At 34.7% G+C, this 24,717-nt stretch overlaps 3 protein-coding genes across 3 annotated transcripts; 2 read left to right on the forward strand and 1 right to left on the reverse strand.

Moving 5' to 3' along the window:
* Window positions 1-3,289: 3,289 nt before the first annotated feature.
* Window positions 3,290-15,740, forward strand: LOC144449245 (spliceosome associated factor 3, U4/U6 recycling protein-like). The gene is made up of 21 exons (XM_078139757.1): window positions 3,290-3,433; window positions 3,823-3,949; window positions 4,591-4,692; window positions 5,381-5,565; window positions 6,095-6,200; window positions 6,688-6,812; window positions 7,177-7,332; window positions 7,913-8,051; window positions 8,771-8,878; window positions 9,609-9,674; window positions 10,025-10,083; window positions 10,340-10,446; window positions 10,909-11,098; window positions 11,274-11,393; window positions 12,077-12,328; window positions 12,686-12,769; window positions 13,058-13,168; window positions 13,439-13,528; window positions 13,989-14,072; window positions 14,533-14,687; window positions 15,526-15,740. Exons 1-21 carry the CDS (start codon window positions 3,290-3,292, stop codon window positions 15,725-15,727), a joined length of 2,712 nt encoding a protein of 903 aa, XP_077995883.1. The 3' UTR covers window positions 15,728-15,740.
* Window positions 15,741-17,767: 2,027 nt separating this feature from the next.
* LOC144449246 (N-acetyllactosaminide beta-1,6-N-acetylglucosaminyl-transferase-like) lies at window positions 17,768-19,300 on the forward strand. The gene has a single exon (XM_078139758.1). The coding sequence runs from the start codon at window positions 17,768-17,770 to the stop codon at window positions 19,298-19,300; it is 1,533 nt and encodes a 510-aa protein (XP_077995884.1).
* Window positions 19,301-20,458: 1,158 nt separating this feature from the next.
* On the reverse strand, window positions 20,459-24,692 carry LOC144449381 (uncharacterized). The gene is made up of 4 exons (XM_078139909.1): window positions 24,447-24,692; window positions 23,696-23,982; window positions 23,110-23,268; window positions 20,459-22,452 (listed from the first exon to the last, which is right to left on the reverse strand). Exons 1-4 carry the CDS (start codon window positions 24,681-24,683, stop codon window positions 22,272-22,274), a joined length of 864 nt encoding a protein of 287 aa, XP_077996035.1. The 5' UTR covers window positions 24,684-24,692; the 3' UTR covers window positions 20,459-22,271.
* Window positions 24,693-24,717: the final 25 nt, after the last annotated feature.

The raw sequence follows: 24,717 nt of genomic DNA on the forward strand, positions 1-24,717 counted from the left end.
AAACTTGTTTATTTGTTTATCTTTTTCAGATGAACAAATAGTCACTGTCATCTCATTTTATGTTTACCATTCAACAATCTATGACATTAAGGACGATACTTCGTAAGACATCAGGGACAAACTGAATGTTCAGATAATCAAATAATTCAGATAACCAAATAGTTCAGACATTAATATCAAGGTTATTAATTGCCAATTCTTTGTTTTCCCCAAGCAATATAAGAGAGACACTTATCGTTTCATCACTTGTTACTAAGAATATCTCAAATTTGATAATCAATGTAGATAAATTTTGTGCCAAATGTTGTTACTACATTTGCCAAAAATGTTATATAATGTACTTACTAGTATAAAAATGAATCATTTTGACTGTTTTCAATATTGCCATTTTACATGACTTCCTACATTGATATGTATCACAGATGTTCATTTGAACCATGATATTACAATAGTATACTAAATAATGACATTGACACTCACACTTCCAGTGGAGTCAGGAACACAATATATTGCCAAATGTGAACAGTTATCAAAACTTTGACATAATACTTTGTTCATAATTTCTAGTCCGTTGTATCAAAATGGCATACAAGTGCTTATAAGAGTAATTTATGCATGTGTTTACCAGCTTGAATGACCGTACTCACCTCCTTGACACAGGTAGGTGACTGGACAGACAGACTGACAGATGGACAGGAAAATATATATTGGTCTACGTGGTAATGCAGATTTGAAAGAGCATGACAGTTTTGAAATCTTCAGACAGACGGACAGATGGACAGACACAGACAGACAGACAGACAATACAGACAAGACAGACAGACAGACAGACAGACAGACAGACAGACATAGTGCAGCAAGACATGACAATGTAACACATGGCTGATTCAGTGCAAATAGTCCTGACATTTAAACTAAACATGACATATATTAATCTGTAAATAGTTGTCTGTCTTCCAATAACAAGTTAGCAATGGCTTTATACTCCATGACAGTCTACTTAATATCTAATGCCAAACTAGATCAATTTTCCGTCCATCAATAATTTGTTACTGTTATGTATTTATTGCCAAAATAAGTCAATTTATATAATATATTCTATCATTAATTGTTGATGTTATGAACTTACTGATTTGTATTACAAATTAGAGCTAAATTTTCAAATTTTCATTACTACATTAATGAAATTCTCACATTGAATAATTAGTTATTGTGTGCTGTACCTCAATTAGTATCTACTGCATCAGGAAATCATAGTGTTGGAACTCACTTTTTTATAAATGCTGAAGAGAACTATGAGTAAAATGTTGTACTTTCTTTCCCAAACTCTGACTGCACAACACTAGAAATATTTTCACAGTTGTATGTAAATTGTCTTGTAAATATTGAATATAAAGTGTTTTAATGAACTAGTTTATATATATATAAATGAACTATTACATTATATATAGTACTTCCTGTTTGTCTCTGTAAAGTAAAACAGGGTTGTTTTGGAATGAATTTTTGTTAGATGTGTCACATACATTCAATTGGTTTTATTCAGAGTTTCATATACTTAGTCTGTAGATGTATCACAGACAAGTATTATATATACTTGATATAGTAAGCACTCAATTCTATGTAAAGTGTCAAAGTGACATTTGAATTTCTGTTGTCAAGGTACAAAGATCAAATAAAAATATATTTGTATATAAAGGAGAATTCTGTTACTGTGTTTACAATTTTATTAAAGAGATTAGTGAGAGTGTGTTTGTGCTGTTCCCTCCAGGGTGTATGGTTAATCAATCTTATTGTCACTGGCTGTTTCTTAAACTGTAAGATATATCATGTCATATTCTGCCCTCACTGGCCTCCTCTTGGGGGTTGACTGATGTGTGAGGGCGCCCTGTCATGGCATACCTTACAGTTTAATTGTTTCTTTGATTTATATTATCTAACATTCAACTAAACTCACCTTATTAATGGTGAGTGAACCAGAACAATTTACAACACTCGAAGCAGTTGTCTAGAGATGTCTCTGATCAGAACATTATTTTACCCGCAGTGTAGACAATTAAAACTGTTAAAGGTGCCAAAGTCTTCTCTTACATGTATCACACTATCAACTAACTTACTCATACATTGACACAAAACAACAGTGCTTGCCTCTGATGTAGGCTCACTCCATGTTCATATCAGTTTGTTTACGTCTGTTAAAAGTTAGTTTACTATATCATCCTATACCTCTTATACATGTAGATGACTTCAGTAATCAATAACCTATACTTTAGTGTTGTACTTTGTTTTGCACTTAGTGTGGGAATCATATTATTACAGGGTTCAATTAATATGCATGGACACAAGTATTGTAACGAAGGTGTTATAAAGGGGTCTAAGGAACAAACAGATAGAGAAGAAAGAGAGAAGAGAGAGGATGGAATAGAACCTTTCATTTCTCCATTGGATTTTTTGTAATAAGTATTTGGTGCTCAAACAAACAAGTAATTATATAAACTAGAGTATATAGTGAACAATATAGATATACAGATAAATAAACACACAAATATGTATATATATATATATATATATATATATATATATATATATAGTTTTGGTAGTACTGGAACTCTTTCTTGGTTGTAACTCGGAGTTTCACGCATGGCGCGATCATCAGACAACTCTCGTAGTAGGTATATATATATATATATATATATATATATATATATATATATCATACATTAGTATAAACTCATTGATGGCTATCTACATGTATATACGGCTATACAGCACACACACACACACATATATATGTGTGTGTGTGTGTGTGTAACTCGGAGTTTCACGCATAGTGCGATCATCAGACAACGTTGTCTGATGATCACACTATGCGTGAAACTCTGAGTTACAACCAAGAAAGAGTTCCAGAACTATCAAAACTATTGTGCTCTGCCACTGCTGTATAGAGCACTGTCTTAATAGCAGATTGATACTCACCGAGTATATATATACTCACCATACAAACATCATGGATATACATGTATAAAGATATTGCTATCCATGAATTTCAAATGATCTTTTCTTTACCAATGCATTTTTTTGTGTGTTTATTTTTTTATCTGTCTATCTATCTATCTATCTATCTATCTATCTATCTATCTATCTATCTATCTATCTATTCTTTTGTTTGTTTTGTTTGTTTGTTTGTTTGTAACACTGTTCCTGGGCCCCTGTGATACCATGCACACGAAGTTCGTTGACCCGTGAAACTTACCTGGGTATTCCCAAGCCTCGTTTTCGGAGCACGTTCAAGATGGCGGCGCCAACGGAGGCTGAACGGCAGAGTGGCGAATTTGAAGATAATGTAGAAATGGAAGAGGAGGAATCTGAATCGAGTAGTAGTGACGACAGTGAAGCAGATGTTGATGAGAAGGCCATAGCTGAGTTAGAGACACGGGTAGGGGTTATTTGATATATATTAACCCGTGTAAAGTGTTGGGATAAACGACACAGAATGATAACAAACACTTTTCTCAATGCAAGTCTGGGATAGCAGTAACACACGTGTGTTAACTCCTTGTTTTGGTCGTTACGTCAGTGTTACAAAACGGACATTAATACAGCTATTATATGGCAGATACTCATAGTGTCCATTGAAGACAACTTATGTATGCATAAACTGAAAAAAAATGCGAAAGCGAAAATAATTTTGTTTTCAAATTCCTATGCTATGGAGGTATCTCCCCTTTAAGTTATACCCCAGACGTGATATAGTATGTAAAGTACCTAGTATCATTGGTTCCCCAGTGGTGACTTTGATATATCAAACATTTCATTTTTTTTTAGGTTTCAGCTAGTCCATACCAATATGAGTTACATGTACAACTTATCAATCTCCTGAGAAAGGAAGGTGAATTAGAGAAATTACATCAAGCCAGAGAACGAATGCATCAACTCTTCCCACTGAGTGAAGGTAAGACACTGTGGTCAAAATTCAGAGTACAGCTTAATACTGGATATTTGTATAGGAGGGAGACAATACACTTTCTCTCTTTTCCAGTTCTAAAATCCAGAACCAGTATACCTGTACCTGTATATTTGCCTACATTTTGGTTTTAGAACCTAGATATCTCTGGAAGAAGGATTGGGGAAAGAATTTTGTAATTTATATAGATTTCCATACTTTCATTATAATTGTATTTGGGAAACAACTGTGAAGTATGTAGGGAATGCAGGTAGGTTTTACCTACTAATACTTACCACCCTTTACAAAGACAAGTTGGTTGGCACGCCAGTAATATACCTGGGGAACTCCCCTTTGCAACACTCTGCCCTAAGGTGATTTGAATCAGCAATGTTTTAAGCAGAATTAATTCAGATGAATTGATTCAAAATCACTTTCTAACCCTCCCACTTTGTTGAAATGTATATCTATGATAGTTTATTTCTGGTGAACGACTATTTGTCATAATCATATTTCAGTGAGACCTGTCTTCACTATAATATTACAGCTATGAAATAATGTACCTATTGTCATTGTAGATTTTCCTTAATTATCATCCAGAATTCTAGAAATGTTTTCAGTTAACATTGATATATTTGTGATTTTCTTAGAGTTATGGCTCCAGTGGCTACAGGATGAAATACGTATTGGTTCAGAAGATGATAGAGAAGAGATTACAACACTATTTGAGAGAGCTATTGGGGACTATATGTGTAAGTGTTGGTTTAATCTTCATGTATGCAGACTTTAGAATAGTGTGTAGTTAGTTTGCCTAGTTATCTTTTCTGGAAAAAAGTGTGGGCCATCTCAAGACAAGTCATACGCCTGATGCATACCCTATGTAAAGTAGTATGGTCCATCTCAAGACAAGTCATACTTCTGATTCATACCCTATGTAAAATAGTATGGTCCATCTCAAGACAAGTCATACACCTGATGTATACCCTATGTAAAATAGTATGGTCCATCTCAAGACAAGTCATACACCTGATGTATACCCTATGTAAAGTAGTATGGTCCATGTCATGACAAGTCATACACCTGATCCAATCCTTTTTGTGAAAATAACATAGTCCAGGTTATAGAGGGGGCAGAGAAATCACACACCTGATCCTTGATCCTTTCTTACCCATTGTGAAAATAGTATAGTATGGGTCATTGGGGTCAGACAAGTCAATACAACTGATTCTTGACTCCTCCTAAATATTAAATGAAAAAAGGCATCTCACTTTTCAAGGTTCTAAAATTCAACTTAAAGTTGAATTGTGGGTTTTTCATATACATAGAGAGAAATAAGGCTTATGAAGTCCCATCCCAATCAGACTGAAGGAAGTACCATGTCTGTGAAGATTCTTGTAGTTTTCACCCATTAATTCTTGTTTTGTTTTCAATCTCCATTAGCTGTTGGTGTAATATTGGAATATGTGCAGTATTCTATTGGTGGTATGGGCGCTACAGATGGGATATCCAAAGTGAGAGATGTTTTTGAGACAGCTATTACTACTGTAGGTCTTCATGTTACTAAAGGTGTGGCTATTTGGGAAGCATACAGAGAATTTGAAAGTGCTCTCTTGCAGACCCTCCAGGTATGTTTATTTCAATGAAATACATTTGTGCAGTCTTGCATATGTACAGCTACAAAAATGTAGTACTACTACTAGTAGTAAAACCACTATGTACCAGTAAACTCAGTTACTCTTGATGTTGCCGTTGTTTGCTGAATTAAAGGAACAGTCAAGTACACAAATTTGTAAAACTGGTGTTTAAATATTCACCAATGCAGTCTTTACATTCAAGGCCCTACATCTGCAAAAAATTGTGTACTAATAGAAATTATCATTGGAAAAGAAGACAGTGTTGATCTTTGTTTGTACAACTTTATCAGCAATTTGATATGTTATGATAAAGTAAATTCATTTCATCAATTCACTTAGCTAGGATAAAATCATCATCATAAAACCACACCCTCTTTTACGGCACTGTCGCAAAAGAAATATCAGCTCAGATTTGTGAGAATAGGGTAAGATATACAGGCATGCACACTACCACAGCTATATATTTAGATTTGTTTGTTGCAGTAAAGTTAATGCCAAATATACAATATTTTGTTTACAGCCAGGCATTGGTGCCATTGTTACAGAAGACAAACAGAAAGAGATAGACAAGCAAATGAAAAGAGTTGCAAATTTATTTAAAAGACAGTTGTCCATTCCAATGATGGGTAAGATGTTTATTATCAACTTGCATAGTGTGTGTGTGTGTGTGTGTGTGTGTGTGTGTGTGTGTGTGTGTGTGTGTGTGTGTGTGTGCGTGCGTGTGCATGTGCATGTACATGTATGTGTGAATAGATTTGTCAGTGTCTACATCTGAAGGTGCCCAATTCTGTTCTTATGTGGCTTGTTTGTGTTTATGTATGTTTTTGTAGAACTCTATGTACTGATATAAGTAAGCACCTCGTAATGTGTATGCAAAGTGGAACATGTGGTCATTCATAGTATTTGTAAGGGGTAAGTCTGAAACATTAAATAAACAAATTGAATTCATTCACTGACACGTTGGGAACCACCGGCAAGATCTTGTTCTTTCTATCATTCAAACTCTTCTTATGAGGTCTGTCTTCCCTGTGTATCAGTGTACATACTCTGTAGTTGAACTGATCTCAACTTATACTGGTCATCTTACATAATACTATTCATCTGATGTTTTAGATATGGAAACAACATATCAAGAGTTCCAGGAATGGTCAGTAGAACCAGTACCAGACCATATCAAGATTGCATATAAAAAGGCACTTGATAAACTAGAGAAGAGAAAACCATTTGAGGAATCACTTGTAAGTAGAACCATAGCCCCTCCACCCACGACCGGATATAATATACCTTATCCACTGTTATTGGATACTATCTAGTAACCAGATATGCGATGTTGGATAATATCTGTATTTGGAATGCCACATACTGCTTATCCACTGTGATCTTAGAAAGGTATTTTTACAGAACAACTCAAATATTTTTCTTGTAAGCTGTATTCAGTAAACTCAGGCAGAACAGTCTTTTCTGAAATCATAGCCAACTATATAGTCTATTACACCGTAAAACTGAATCACTTGCTGTTTTTTAAAGTCACAAGATGTACTTGATTAATTTTTGTAACACCAGTTTTGTTACAGTGCTATTTTCACTAATTATATTTCTCAGTTGAGTGCTGTCCCACCCAGATTACAAGAATACCAGTCATATATTGACTATGAGAAGTCAGATGGAGATCCAGCTAGAATACAGTGTATTTATGAAAGATGTCTTCAAGAAAATTGCCTTGTGCCTGACTTATGGAAACAATACACCAAATACTTAGTAAGTAGAAGTTTGTATACACATTTTATATTAAAGCCCCAGTAGAAGTAGAACACCAAGTGTTGCTATTTTCACATAATTGTGGTCTTATTTTTTTATTTATTTAAGTTGCACTTTCTGAAGCGTGTAAGATCACAAAGCTACTATTTGTTGAGATATATTGTAATTGTTTGTGCCTTTTTCACAACTGTTTACACATGAACATCAAGATAGTGTACACAATACCATCAGTAGTAGAGAGGTACCGGTAATTCAGCAACCACACAGACAGAGACAGATTCCAATCAATATCAGTGTTCTTCCTAAGGTTTTGGAATCTCTGTGATGGGGTGTCGGGTAGAGTAATCAGGTGAAATTTGAATCGATTTCTGTAATTGTTGCGGCAGCCTGAGCAAAACATCTGGGAAACTCAGTTAGATTACTTATTTAGTGTCCTTGGTAAAAAAAATACTGTATACCATGACTAACTTATTGATAGAGTAGGTATGGTGTCATGTTATATTCAACCCTACAGAACTACAATGCTGTATTCTATAAATATTAAATCTCTATAAATTATTGTTTGTATTTGTATTTGTAGGACAGTCAGTTAAAGATTGGTGGAGTGTCACTGGCAGCACATAAAAGAGCTGTAAGGAATTGTCCCTGGTCAGTTTATTTATGGCTGGATTATCTCTTAGCATTAGAGAGGTACAAAGAACCCCATGATAAGGTCAAAGGTAAGAGCCCTATGATAAGGTCAAAGGTAAGAACCTCATGATAAGGTCAAAGGTAAGAATCACTTGATAAGGTCAAAGGTAAGAACCACATGATAAGGTCAAAGGTAAGAACCTCATGATAAGGTCAAAGGTAAGAACCCCATGATAAGGTCAAAGGTAAGAACCTCATGATAAGGTCAAAGGTAAGAACCTCATGATAAGGTCAAAGGTAAGAACCTCATGATAAGGTCAAAGGTAAGAACCTCATGATAAGGTCAAAGGTAAGATCAACAAAAAGAATTTGAAATGTCTGATACTTTGAGATGAATCTAGCAATCAGAAGGACATTGACATTGCTAGACAATGCCTCACCACCACATACAGAAAACAATACATTGTTTATTAATGGTGTACTCACTGGCAGCAAGCAGTGTGGCTTGAATAGAGTCTAGAGTGATATCAGTCTACCAGGTAGTGAACTGATCAGATATACATACATGTATTCATATTGACTTGTTGTCAAGTGAATCTTGCTCATACTTTCCTGTTCCTGGTTTCAGTAAATCTTGTTTCTGTGAGCACCTAGGAAGGGAAACAGTGTTCATAGAAACCTAACTTTTTCATATTTTGATAATATATATATGAAAAATACAGGTTTGAATTTTGCAACTTAAAAACTGTATCATCTGCCAAATAAATGACTCATATAGCTTTTTTATTTTGTTTTTAAAAATATTTAGAAGCATTTGAGAAAGCAATAAACTCTGGTATTTCCCAAGCAACTGAGTATTTCCAACTGTGGCAGTCATATATCGATAGTTTGAGAAGGCGAATAGATTGGCAATCAGGTAGGTTCAATCAAGAGCTACAGTATATTGTGGAATGACATGAGATGAGCACTTAATAAAACAACTTTCAAAATATATACTAATGGATTTCCTGACTGTAAACCACCCAAACATATATGGTGTCAATAAAGCTTTCTAATCAAGCAATAAATCACCACACACCCCCAAAAAAGTATACATTTTCTGAAAGCTCTTGACCTAGTGATGATAAACCACTGTATCCGTTTTATTTTCTGAATTTCTTGTATGTAAAGACCAATGGTCTGTTATTATACAGAATAAAATTCATACATTCATAGAAGAACTTTAATACATGCATGGTATTGATTACAGTATTGATATATTGAAAGCATTCAAAGTATAAAAGTACGTATTGTACTAGTATGACTGTACTATGTAGGTGACCAATATGTCATTAAAGGCTAATGTTTCAATCCCTGGTTCTAACATTAGTGTTATCTTATCAGTGATGCCATAGTATCATTCCTTTGTTCTGGACCAACAGTTTCTATAACTGCCTCACAACTGTTCTTTTTTCACGCATACATTTTAATTAATCCTAATATGAACTGAGCCTTAAAAAACTGTGCCTTTTGTAAGGACCACCACATGAAGGTATTATAATAAGACATTAATAGACTGAAAAATTTGTCATTGAATATACTGCTATAATGACTCACTACACACAGGGTGATTGAAAAAGTGCATAAAACTGATTTTATGTTTTCAGAGCACAAAGAAGAACTAGAAGATTTCAGAAACACAATGAGAAATGCAATAGACTACCTTGCAGAATGTAGGTATATCTAGTGTGAAGTTAGCTACAAATTCAGATTGTTGCATACATAGGAATATGAATCTGAATCTGACTTTGATATTACTGTAATCATTCATAAAACTCAACTTTTGGTAAAATGAGTTTTGTCGGTAAACTAGAGATGTTGTGATTTTATTTAACTGCCACCCATTATTGCATGTGTTATTATTTGGGGACACAGTTGGTATGGTTCTGTATGAGAAATCTCAGAAGTCCTTGACAGAGCCCTTTTGTTACTGTTGTACCATTATTGGGTTCTTGGCAGTCATTTCTAGTATGTATGGGACAGATGTTTAAAAGTTATGTTGCCAATTCATTCTTTCTTTTAGATTTTGGTGATGAAGCAGATCCCACTTGTACATTACAAAGATTCTGGGCAACAATTGAGGTATGTTTTCACATAGTATTATAGAACAGTACTAGTATGTTTGAGAGTAGTGGTGTGTTTGAGAGTAACATAGCTCATAGAATAATAGAACTATGTTTGCACATAACATAAAACATTAGAGGTGCTTGAATATAACACTGAACAACAGAGATATGTTTGCAAATAACAATTCAGTATAATGTAAAAATATAACCTCAAATAAAAATGTATTTATTGTTGAAAGGTTATCAACAATGTACATAATACTATATTTTAGGCCAAGCATTGTGGTAATAAACCACAAGCTAGGGAGCTCTGGGAGGAAGTCATGGCTGGACACTCTAGAGAAGCACAAATGTGGTTGGAGTACTTTAATTTTGAAAGGTGAGTAACTGGACATCTGTCTAAGAAGTACAATCCTTGATGCAGGATTTCTGTGAGATTGAATTAAAACATTGGGGGTATGAAATGTTAAAATGTAGAGTAAATATGGGTGTGAATGTGTTGCAATGAGAGATCCTACTGACAGAGATTTGTGTTTCGCTGTAGAGATGAGATTTAGCCATATTTATGATAATTGATCCTCTTTTAAGTTTTGTGATGACAAGCCAAGTATTAGTCTATCAGTGAGAGTGTATTACAAAGCATTCATCGAAAAGTAATTTACTTGGCCGTAGAAACTCACAGTGAGATGCATTTCTTGCAAAATATATACATATACCATACAGATTTTAGAAAAATGACTTTTAAATTCTTAGTAATTACCTGAAGAGATTTTGAACATATCAACCTTTACTCTTGTTAAATTAAACCAACCCTGTTAAATTGGTATATTAATATTTACAGAGCATATGGTGACAATAAACATTGTCGGAAAGTGTTGGTCAAGGCTGTCAATTCAACCAGTGACTGGCCTGAATTAGTATGTGAGGCTCTCACCAACTTTGAGAGGCAAGAAGGTTCAATAGAACAGTATGAAGCGGCAGTTGATAGGGTAGAGAATCAGATGAAGAAAGTCAATGATAGGAGAACCAAGGTAAGCTGCAGTTTTCAGCATGCACTCGTGCAACCAAAATGGTCTCAACTGTGAACCCTATGTGAGACAGATCCACTGTACTATTAAAAGGTTAGTTTCTTTCAAACCTGGTTCTAAAGTTCTCATAGTTTCACTTTTTGATGATACAACTATGTGATGGTGTTTTTATACACAGGCAGCTGAACAAGAAGCTGATAGAGTTCGAGAAGAACAAGAAAAGTTAGACAAGAAAAGACAAGTCAAAGCTGAGAAAAAGGCATTCAAAAAAGAAGATACTAAAACAATAAAACAAAAGGTGATGTCTTTGTCATATTATGTGTAACTTACTGTTGACATAGTGAAACAAATATCAGAGACTGTCTAGACATACTAAAGATATATACCAATTTCTTGTTCCTTTATTAGTTTTACTCACAGACTTCTTAGATTACTAGTAGGAACTGTTTGAGTAAAGAGATTCACCAGTTTCTTTGTTTCCTTTGTAAGTTTTGTACGGAGTCTAGTATATAAGATAACCATATTTTTGCTAGAGTTGTATTTTGAATATTGACCAAGTTTTGTTGTTGTTGTTGTTGTTGTTGTTGTTGTTGTTGTTGTTGTTGTTGTTTGTGAAGCTACCAGTGTAATGTAACAGTTTCATTGCCCTTTTATGGTACTGCTTTATTGTAATAATTATCTATTGTATGTTTGGGCCGATGGCCTCCGAATACGGAATAAATAGACCTACTTATAAAAGTTTAAAAAGTTAGAAAAGATAGAAACAGAGGCTTTTAAATGTTATCAATTCAAAATCTGTGCATTTATACAGTTTGTGTTCTTTTGTCTTTAATACAAAAAGTGAAAAAGTCATTGATTTCTGTAGAAAGTAGAGTGTGTAGCTTGTGAGATATAGATGAATGGAATTCATAGAATTCCAGCCTTTCTGTATGTTGTTTGACACTGTAGTGAAGTTATTGATCATTTTTCTCTAATTTATAGGTAAAAGATGGCAATGTCATAGAAACGAGCCAGGAGGATAGTGTGTTTAAAGTACCATTACTACCAGGCATGGTAGAAAAATCCAAAGAAGTACCATCACTGAAAAGACAGAGAGAGGATGATGACGATGTCAGCAGTAAGAAACTACGGACAGCCATTGCTCACGATGCAAGTAAAGACCCCAGAACTGTCTTTGTCAAAAATTTGTCATATGATCTGAAGGAAGAGAGAATCAGAGATTTGTTTTCCAAGGTAAGTTAAATATTGCCATGGTATATATACGTTGTAAAATGGTACATATAGGCCAGTTGTAAGGAGATAATAGACAAATATTACACTTTGTAAGGAGATAATAGACAGATATTACATTATGTAAGGAGATAATAGACATTACATTTTGTAAGGCGATGATAGACATTACATTTTGTAAGGCGATGATAGACAGATATTACATTTTGTAAGGCGATAATAGACATATTACATTTTGTAAGGCGATAATAGACATTACATTTTGTAAGGCGATGATAGACAGATATTACATTTTTTAAGGAGATAATAGACAGATATTACATTTTGTAAGGAGATAATAAACATATATTTCCTTTTTAGTGTGGACAAATAACTGAGGTACGGATGGTGACAAATTTTAAGAACAAGTTCAAAGGATTTTGTTATATAGAATTTCAAGATGAGGTAAGTCTTAAATTTTACACTTCTTATCACTTTACTTGTGGAGGGTCTATGCTTTACTCTGATAGATGTTCAAACTCATAAACACAGTGAGACACTTGGGTGTATGTTCAAACTCATAGACACAGTGATAGCAGTCATATATAGTGGATAGTCATATTTACATGTATATAAATAACAATTCAAGCCAGTAATGCATCCAGTACTGGCAAATTTTGAAGTCTTTTGTGCTTTTAGTATTTTATGTGTGCTTGTCAGTGTATTAATAACCTAAACCATGGATTATTACAGTTTGCAGTAAAGAAGGCCTTAGAACTAGACAGACAACCTGTAGATGGCAGACCCATGTATGTTGATCCATCCATTGATAAGACAAAAACAGCCGCACCCCAGTCATTTCAGGTACATGTCTAAAAGTCTATTATAAATGTATTGTTTCAATATAATTACTGTCATGAGTACAATCACACAGCTGTATAGATTGGCTGTCATTACAACATGATAGATTTCATTTCATGCTGTGCCTTTCAATGTACCAGTTACAATACTTCATACTTCTTGCCAATTTTCAGTACATGTAATAACATTATGTCAATTTTACCTTGTGCTAGAGGGATAAAACAGAACAAGAAGGCCAACTTATTTTCATTTTGATATTCTTTTTGTTTTCAGTGGAGTACTAACATGGAAAGAAACAAACTGTTTGTGTCTGGCTTGCCAAGATCAATCACCAAAGAAAAACTCTCCAAATTTTTTGGAAAGGTAAGGAGAATGTATAACTTGATGTTCAACACTGTCTGTGTAGTCTGTTGACACAGCATGGAACTGTAAAATAACACTGACAGCATGGCACTGTAAAATAACACTGACGGCATGGCACTGTAAAATAACACTGACGGCATGGCACTGTAAAATAACACTGACAGCATGGCACTGTAAAATAACACTGACAGCATGGAACTGTAAAATAACACTGACAGCATGGCACTGTAAAATAACACTGACAGCATGGAACTGTAAAATAACACTGACAGCATAGCACTAAAGTAACACTGACGGCATGGAACTGTAAAATAACACTGTAACAACGTAGCACTGTAAAATAACATTGTAACAACGTAGCACTGTAAAATAACACTGTAACAACATAGCACTGTAAAATAACACTATAACAACATGGCATTATGAAATAATACCATGACATTGTTTCATATGATTATAGCATGGTACTATTAAAGAAGTGCGTCTGGTAACCTACAGATCTGGAACACCAAAGGGATTAGCATATGTGGACTATAATAATGAGGTAATATTGAGAATTTAATAGTGAGGTAATATTTTAATATAATTTGAATTTGATAAGGAGGTGTTGAGAATTTGATGAGTGGAATTTGATAATAAGGCAATAGTGAGAATTGATAATTTGATAATATTGTGATGTTGATAATGAGATGATATTGTGATGTTGATAATGAGATGATATTGTGATGTTGATAATGAGATAATATTGTGATGTTGATGAGAAAGTGTTGTGATGTTGATAATGAGGTAATATTGTTATTTTGATGTTAATTTTTATAATTTCATAATGGGGTAGCACAGAAAATTTGATGAGATAATTTTTAGCCTTTGATGAAGTCATGTGGGAAATACACAAATAAACATACAAAAGACAAAAACATATAGTATTTACATGTATGCTGTCAATCATTCACTACAGGGACAAAATATTCATATACTTTTGTATAAATTCCATTATATCACAGGAAGATGCTTCAAAAGCTGTGTTAGCCACTGATGGAAGCCAGATGGGTGAACACAAGATAAGTGTTGCCATTAGTAACCCACCAGTCAGAAAACAAAAGAGAGGTACCACACTTGAAGAGGACCTTTTAGAACTACCCAAGGGACCAATGAGAGGGTAGGTTAATCTTCTGCCAAATTAGCATATTCTTGTTTTATGCAAGTTTTAATATATTTCCTGACAAGAATCAATAAAGTTTTATTGTATTGTATTGTATTGTATTGTATATGCTAATTAATTCCAAAAAAGTGTGAGAACAAAGAAATGATAATGAAATATGTAACTGAAGCACCAACTGACATTGGATATGCAAATGAAGCACCAATTGACATTGGATATGTAAATGAAGCCCCAAAATGTCATCAGCCAATAAAGCCAGATTGAAGATGCATATCACTCTTACACAAAACAACATTTTTATGGGTTTTTAAAGATCATTCATGACAGTGTCATGTTCACTTCTTTAAAACTCATACTTGTAAAACACTCGTACTATAGTGAGACATCGAGATTGCTGTAATAATTTCAATGAAAAATAGAGTGGCATTTCCCTATATGAACTGAAGTGGGTTTGTAGCACTGTTTGCTCTTTGGGCCTTTTGGCCTTATTGTTGTGAAATAAATTGATTGATTGCAATCATTTGTTACTTCATCAGGGAATGTAGAGTAGCTGTAAACTTACATGAGTAATAGAATTAAGGGAGAAGTGTTTAAAGGCCCACTTTATATTAGGATTAAAATTTAGTTCTGAAAAACAGTTTTCTGAGAACGATAGAAAAACTTGACCACAGCAAACAAATAACCCTATCTAATCCATATGGCTCCATTGACAAAAACACTAATGTGGGACTCTGGGACTGAATCATGGGCCTTTAGGGAATCAGTAGGTACACATTCTAACCATATATCCACATCACTCAGCTAAGTGTAAAGCAATCTTTGTAATTTCTTTCAGGCCTGGCTTTGGTCCACGTGGTAAAGGAAGAACGCAATTAGCATTCATGCCTCGAGCTCTCAAGAAACCACAGACAGCAACCCAAGCAGCATCACGTGTGGATGATGGTGACAAGCAGCAACATAGTAGAAGTAGTAGTGATAGTCAGAGTAGTACTGCCAAGAAGATGAGCAATGCTGACTTTGCTAAACTGTTTTTTTAGATTGTGATTTCATTTATTGGGATTTCTTTTTATTAAAGTTTTTAAGAATACTTAATAAAGTTTTAAGTACAAGTAAGTAAGGTGTAGTTAGTGTATGGATGAATGAATACAACCTGTCTGTGATAATATGCAGTGCAGTGAAGTGATGGTGTCAAAATTTGGTGTGTTTGCAAGTTTGTAAGAAAATAGAGGAAAATGTAACACAGGCATTAGAAGGGAATTCTCTACAAGAGCTGGTAAGATTATTACTACCATATTATTAGCATCCACCAAGTTGTTTGACACAACTGACCAATCAGCAAGCATGAATAAGTATGTACGTTAACAACAGTGAAATTTAGTAGTACAATAATGGAACTTTGAGATTTTCATATTTTGGTTGTTATGTTTGAACACCAACAAAGCTGACAAATGAAATAGGTATGAGAGATTAGCAGCATGTCTGGAGTGAATACCCACAAGTTTAGCCTACCAACTGGGAATACATTGCAGTTGGTAGCAGTCAAAACATGTTGATTGTTGTTACATGTACCTAGACTCAGGATAGACCTCTTGAGATGTGAAGCAATGAGGTATAACTTTCTTTCGTATAGGCTTACATATAATGATTAGCAAGGGTCTGGGCAGTTTTTTTAAATCGAAAAACGTGGGCAGGAAATATATCCACAGTTGTACCATAGGAGGTACCATAGCGAACAAAGATGGAGACTTGTACTACTATGTTGCGCAGTTCTTGGAGCATGTATATTTCCAGTATGGCGTGTCAAAATTGGACTAATATATACTTGAAATGCCACGCGTTTCTCTTGAATTCGTCCGTATCCTTCTTGAATCAATCGTATTCCTGTAGAAATTGCGAACGTCGTTTGTCGGGCACTTTGGAACACTGATTAGTGAGGGATCCGTAGTTTTGAGCGGAAACCCCTGAATGTTGAAAATCTCACAGTTATTGCCGCTAATTTCCACTATTTTACGTTATTTTTTAATTTTCAATCCTACACATGGTTCCCCTCCAAGTGAAACCAAAGTATGAATAAAAGAACAGTTCTTGATAGGTTGGCAAAGATGCAGTGTAGCTTTTTCTAGATGTTGCTACTCTTACGTCAAATCTCAAATCGCTTACAGTAGTTACATGTCGATAATGAAATATATGAGCAAGTTTTTTTACAATGTTGTATCCCATGTAATTCATAAGAATATTAAGGCAAAATGACCACGACATGGCCCAGTAATTATATGTTGCCCATGTGTCGACCAGTCAAATTACATGTATCAGGGAAAGAAATGTTTACTTACTACGTATATTATATATTGGAAACGTGTTTTCTACCAATAATATTTCATGTTTCCACTCAAACCTAGAATTGATATTGTAAGTATGTGTTGTTGAATTCATCACGAAGTCCACTTCAGCAACAAATGGTGCTGCTTTGGCTGTGTGTACCGTTTATGCAAATGAGGAGACAGCTGGTCTAAGCATTACGGTTATTATAGTGGTTTGATTTTTCTTTTATTTCGACAACACGATGAGACCTTTATGTAATGTACTTGGAAACGTGGTGGTTTTACTCTTATTGAAAATGGTCGTGTGAATTCAAAGGTGAACAACCGGTAACTGGGATCATACATCATTTCTGTGAGTCGTGAGATCTCTTCAGCCATTGATCAGGAGTACTGCTATTCAGTTGACTGCATTTGTAGTGCGTCACTGCGGATGATGGAAGTCTGTGTGGTTTCGAAGGGGTTACGTGTAATTTATTGACGTTTGGGCGCATTACCTGACCTCATGGATCAACACATCGTGATTTTATGTTAAAACAGAATGACAGAGAGCGATATATAAACGATATTCAGAAACTCGATGTCACCTTTAAATTTGTAGGTAACTGATATTGTCTAGGTGATGAAGTAAGTGACGTATTTATGTGTATCAAGATTGTTTTTGTATCATACTGACTGGCCAGTACAATATTTGTATCCCAATATTTGAAACATTGCGTAATTTGGTGGAAACGACCTGGAATTTATCTAACGTTTGCCATGTTGGTAAAACACGTTTTCCGCATTCTGATGGTGGCAAATATGGTTGGACTTCTTTATCTAGTGTTGTATCCACTACCACAGGAAACTAAACCTCTGTATGGGATATACCGAAATCAACTCGAAAAGAGAAGATGGAAACACGCACATGATTTTCATCAACACAACCACAGTGGATTGAACACGAGTTACCATGGCAACGCCACTATTCGACACAAGGGTTTACTCGCTAAAATTCGAGTTCCAAAATCCAAACAAATATCGCGACCAACGACTCCACTGTTTAATTCGGTCAGTGCCACCTGTGTCAATCTATCACTGGGTACAGCTGATGAAGGCTTTGTTAATTTCATTCGCGATATGCGGAAAAGGCGTGTGACACACGATAGTGAGTTTTTACGTCTTACCGACAACTGCACCGACTTCAAAACTTTTCGAGGTTATCATTTAAAACCATTGTCAAACGAGGAAGCAAACTTTCCTATAGCTTACGGTATATACGTTTATAAATCCGCACATCAAGTTGAACAACTTTTACGTACAATTTATATGCCACAGAATTATTATTGTATTCATGTTGATGCAAAGGCTCCCAAACTCCTACACTCTGCGTTAACAGATGTTGCTGGTTGCTTTGACAACGTGTTTGTTGTGCCAGATCCAGTCCTAGTTCCTTATCGGTCAATTGGTCTTCTTGAAGCTGAAAAGAAGTGTATTAAACTTTTGTTACAATTCGATAGCTGGAAATATTATATCAACCTAGCTGGACAAGAATTCCCCTTGCGTACCAACTTAGAAATCGTTCGTATATTGCAATTGATGAAAGACAAAAGTGATGTCGGCAGTATACCGTCGGTGGCGTCCTATCGACAAGATTTTGTGCACGTCATTGAGAATGGCCACCTGTTGATGACAGATGAAAGAAGATCTGCTATCCCGCCACATAATTTAATATTATACTATGGAGAAGCTCATGTTATTCTCAGTAGAGCTTTTGTGAAATTTATGACAGAAAATTACAAAGCTTTATCGTTGCTGAAATGGCTAAACGGTACAGACACACCGGAGGAACACTTTTATTCCACTTTGAACCGTTTACCGGAGGCACCTGGATCATTTTCCAGTCACAGTTGGTCATTGGCCCGAGCAAAACTTTGGGACAACACCGCTAGCAATGGAGGCGTTCGTTGCCATGGCAAATACATTCATGATATCTGTATTTTGACCACAGGAGATTTGCCATGGTTGCTACGGCAACCATTCATTTTTGCCAACAAGTTCCATGTAGATTTCGACCCCTTAGCATTAGACTGCCTCGAAGAAATCATCGGATATAGAACTTTACACCCATTATCCCAGAATATGAAAATATACAAGGAATTTACAGCTGAGAGAACAATTGGAAACTGTATGGATATGACTGAAACATACTTGAGATCAGATTTACTGTTTCAACTAGCTGGTTGTGCCATTGAATACAGTTATAGTAGATTTCAAAACATTATACAAAGTATTATAGAATATCAAATTTAAAAAAGATTCACTTGGTGTTAACTTGAACTTTTTTTAAAGATAGTTTGTCATCTTATTGTAGATTTCATCATAACCATTTGACATTGTGGAAGACGTTGTGGAAATGTAAAGGGCAGTACAGGCTGTAATTTTGTGGTCTTTGGTTTTTACTTTTGTTTCCTATTGAAAGACATAATATTCAAACATTAGTAACACATTGGATTATGTGCGGTAACTGATAAGGTCTCATAAGGAATTCCAGTATTATGTTTTGAAAAAAATGACAGTGACACATTTTAAACTCCAAATCATCTTTTTTTTAAAAATCAAACTCTTAAGTTTCAAGAAAGACATGAAGACTCATCTTTTTGCATTTTAACTACTTTTTTTTGTTATTTTTATTTTCTTTGCCCTTATTTTCACAACTGTGTATTAGATTCAGGCACTAGTATTTTCAATTGATTGATTTTAAGTCGCACTTTTGAAGCTGCTTTGTGTTTGAGTTACATTGTTGAGTATGACATTCCTAAATAAGTTTCAGTTTGTATTGTTTTCTTTTTGTTTTGTACACTGAGTCCCAATTGCAGACTATGCCATTTAGAGGCCAAGTTTCAATTTACTTGATAAGTTCAACTAGAGGGCACACTGGTCCACAGTCAAGCATATGGTGAGCACATCACTTGATAGGGTACATAATGTATGAGTAGAAATCTGTAAGATACCTATAGTACATTTTCCATTCCCAAGATGCATTGCGTGAGAGAACATCGCTGATGTTGTTTTTTGTTACATTTAGTCTTGTTTTGTCTATTACATTTGAAATAACATTTTCATCATGAAATGATGGCAAGACGTGTTGACCGTTTCGATTATGAGTGATTTTATAGAACAAAGACTAAACACCATCAATGACAGGATTTTACTGGTAAACCCCAGGGTATGGTCAGGTGACAATCATCCCCCAGAGTAACACGTGCAAACCCCTCAGCTCGTACACAATACATGGCGGTGTGGAGAAACGTGCAATGCATCTTGGTATTGACAACAGGTCTATTTCTGATACACACCTCTATCATTCATATCATCCATTCAGAAGTTTTTGAGAACATAGGAGCACAACAAACAATACTGAGGGTTGAATATTTTTTTAATAAAAGTGACGTCGTTATAAAGTGCAACTATTACTATCTGCTATAGTAAAAATGGCAAGAAAACATGCATCTCACATCAAAATTAGTTTTCAAAAAGTCAGTGTCAAAATTCCGTAATTCTTAAATGGCAAATCAATGGTTACAATAAATGTCAAATACTGTGCCTCAAAGACTGTTTGTAATGCTGACAATGGTAACAGCTTTCTCATAACCCTGATAAATTGTATAAAAACTTTCAAATTTTAGTAGACTCTGGCAGTGAGGAATGGCAGCTTTTAAACTGATGATTAGTACTTGTACATGCCATAGGGTAATTTTAAGTTAATCAATCTCTTTGGTAAATACTCTAGAGGACTGGTGGTGTATGCTAGTGGTGCATCACTATACTATATTAGTAGACAAACATTATAACATCATCACAAACCACAGGCTCTTTTACAGCACCGTCGAAACATGCTGTAAGAACAGGCATTATTTCGAAGTGTAGCAGAAGAAAGAACAACTCTGGTTTGCAAGAATGCATTATAATGGCAAAAGCCAAATAAAAAGCTACTATTTTGCAAAGACAATATATTTATTGGACAGTACAATATATTTATTTTGAAAAAGTAATTTACCATTCCAATGTAAAGTATAGTTTACTGTCCTATTGATTCTTGGAACCATGAACAATATATATTCCAATATATTTATTTGTATCAGACAGTTACTGCCAATAATACTTGCCCTCTACAATTGAAATTTCAAGGCTCAAACTTGCACTACAACTAAATAAGAAAAACAAGAGTGTACTATAAATATATCAAGTATATCTACATGTATTTACAATTCTAAAGGTATCCCTTTTATTGAAAAGTTGTTAGAACAGTAGTATTGCAGATAGCAATAATTAGGCATTATTATTAGTAATTATAGTTAATATACTTAGATGTTCAATTTATCAAATCATCCCTTCTGTTATCAGGGTTCTAAATCTTTGCATAAACATTGTATTCTAAATCACAATTACAGTAAGGTCTCAAGGCAGTGTTTGCAAAAACTTTCAATTTTAAACTTCAACTTCCATATCTTATTTGCCATTATCACATCATGGAATTATAGAAAATTGGCAGGGTACACCTAGTTAAGTAAATGTTCATACACAAATGTGTTATGTTTCAAAAAAAGATAAACAAATTATAAAAAAAATAATAATAATTTGGTCCTTTACCATTTGCATTTGTCATTTTATTAAATTCAACACAAAATGAAAACAAAAAAAGTGAAAAACAATCCAAACATTGCACATATTCTATTTTAACATTCATGGCACTATGAAAGAAAAGTCATATTTTCTTTACATCTCTCTCTCACATATGTACATCCCCAATATTTCCAGAACGTTTGGGTATTGTACATTTGGTGAGTTTATCAGTTTGATTTGGGGCACAAAACCTGTTTTTATATTTTCATATATAAGAATATTCAGAATAACAATTCTATAGTAACTGAATATTTGGCAGTGATATGAGATCATGTTCAATAATTTTGAAATTACTTTAAGTCATGTAATGGGAAGGATAGATTGTCAAAGTAGTAGTAAGTGATAATAATAATATTACTTCATTACTTAAGATATTAATCCCCATACTTTTTCCCAATAATGTTAAACATTTAGTTTGCATTGTGAAGGTGTACACTACCGTGTTGCAATAGGAAGAAGAGGACAGATGAAATGATAGTGTATTATCATTTATACCACATTCTCAAAACTGCTTTGCTACACATGCATTGACCAATCACATTGAATCACTCCACACAGGAAATGACATCACACAAGGCATAATGATGGCTCAATGCAATTAAATCAAATTTTCAAATTCTCCAAACTGACGGAATTCCTCTGCAGCCATGATTTCCGGCTCATTTTCCTGTGCCTCAAGGTAGGACACATTCCTTGATAGTTGCTTGGATTTAGATTTCTTCATCTTCTTCTCATCTTCCTTGTTTTCTTCAGGAATGGAGATCCCACTGTCGTCATTGCTGATTTAAAGATAAAAATAGCAAAAACACACAATTTAGACAGGAATCCGTTAGAATCACTGATAGGGATTTGATAGATAGGATAGAACAGAATACAGTGAAAATCATGACACCTGAAATAAAACATTGTCTGGCTCTACAAAAATCTTACCACCATAGCTACATTTTATCATTTGACTTGACAAGTAACTCAGAGATGTTGCTAAATCTTATCGTCTAGCATGACAAGAAGTACAATTGTTACATTTTAGTCAACTGCCTGTCTAAAAAATATCAGTCTGAGAATGAACAAGCCAATGTTAGGTTTACCTTCTTTTGTTGTCCATGTGTGTTTAACTGATAAATCATAAAGGTAGCTCACTGTACGTGCAAAGAAAGTGTAGCAATGTTGGTTAAGGTGTAGTGGCGCCAGACTATTACAGAAGCAAAGTTGGTACGATTTTGTCATTCAGGACGATAAAATGTAGCAATTTTAGTAAGATATTTGTCCAGGCAGGCAATGTTTTGTTTCAGGTTTTGTAATTTTCATTGTAAATGATATGAGATATGATATAATAAATGATAACTTCCCTACCAAAATATGCTATCACAACGAATTACATGTAACACACAAAATTGTAATATTTATAAATATTCAAACTTCAGTTGCATACTCACCCATTTTCGTCTTGTTTTTCAATAGAGTCACTCAAACTTTGGGCCATTTTTTCCAACTCCTGCTTTCCACTTGATATGGCAGTGACTCTTTGATTAAACTGAGATGTCAGCTCTTCTAACTCTCTGATGTACTGGTTAGGACTTGACTCTAGTTTAAACCTAGTGAATTTACACAAATCAGGAAAAAGTCAAAAATACACCTTAGAAGAACTGGTACATTTTAGTAGAAACAAAGTTTAAAGGGGAACAAAGGCAATGCTGATTTTATCTTAGCTCCATTTGTTGTGCTTCGGGACCCAGACAATCCTTGTCACCATTGAATTCTACCAGTACTTCACACGACTTCTCTAAAACAAAGTCTGGAGCTAAGCACCAATCATTTTAATGATTTAATTCATTATTTCAGGGCTATAGTAACATTTTCTGTAGATCGTATTTTGCATACCAAAAATATGTTACTAGTAGTTATATTTTCATGATTTGCAAAAACCACCCATAATGATCTCATGCCACAATATACTTTTTTTGCTCTATGTCCTGAGTAGATTATCATATCAACTTTTCATTTATTTTCTCTTAATCTTACCTGCGTGGTGTTTGCTTCCTGTTTCTTGCCTTACGTGAACTGCGACTAGGTGTGGGAGTACGATTTGCAATCCGTTCAGATCGACGTAGTTCCATAATAGGGGTGATAGGAGAGCTCAAATCCTGGCCTCTGTACTTACTGAAGCTGCCAACAATACTGTGCATGTTTTCTGGAGTGATGTTTTGTAGTCGTTGTCGCCTACCACCATTCTTAGGAGTTTTAGGTGACTTGTATGGTGAGGATATCTCAAGTCTCTCTCTTTTGTATCGCTTAGACACTCTCAATTTCTGTCAAGTTGAAAACATTGTGAGAGAAAATATCACCACTATTATGAACACCATATTTTTTTTCTCCAAAAATGATCAAGAAAACCGTTACATAAACAAAGGGTAATTTATTACAACGTTTTATTCTTCGTGTATGCAAACAAAGAGGGGTGTTTAGACGCGATTGTTTATTCTTTTTCGAGATTTTGTGTTATTTTCTTCGAAGCAATTATAACATAAGCAAATAACGGGCGCGGACAAGACAAAAACTAAAAACGTGTTCGCATTTATTTATGTAACGATAGCATTCAATACATTGAATACGAATAAACAAAAAAAAAATTAATTCTTCACACATCAACGATCGCAGTTAAATCGTTACACATTTTTAAAAAAATCTTTAGTGGTCTGAGGTTTGATCATGAAAGTATCACCAACGGTTTGATAAAAGTTAGAACGGCATGGTTACACCCAAGAAAACTTACTGAAGTGAAACGGTTGAAGGCACTTTTAACGGCTTTTCCCTTGCTCTTTGAGTTATTGCTTTGAAGTGGCAATCGCTCCCGGATTGATTGTCGCAACGACGATTTTCTCGAAAACTGGGAAGGCGATTCATCAATCGGAACATCTGTGTTTTCCGTCAACATTGCTGTGAATCGTTTTGGTCGCCAGGCTACGCCGACAACGTTAGAATCTTCTGGATTGAAACGCTCCATGTTCATATTATGTTATCTTCACTTTCTCTTTTCAAAAGCA

The sequence above is a fragment of the Glandiceps talaboti genome, chromosome 18 (genome assembly GCF_964340395.1).
Source record: "Glandiceps talaboti chromosome 18, keGlaTala1.1, whole genome shotgun sequence".
Classification (NCBI taxonomy): Eukaryota; Metazoa; Hemichordata; class Enteropneusta; family Spengelidae; genus Glandiceps; species Glandiceps talaboti.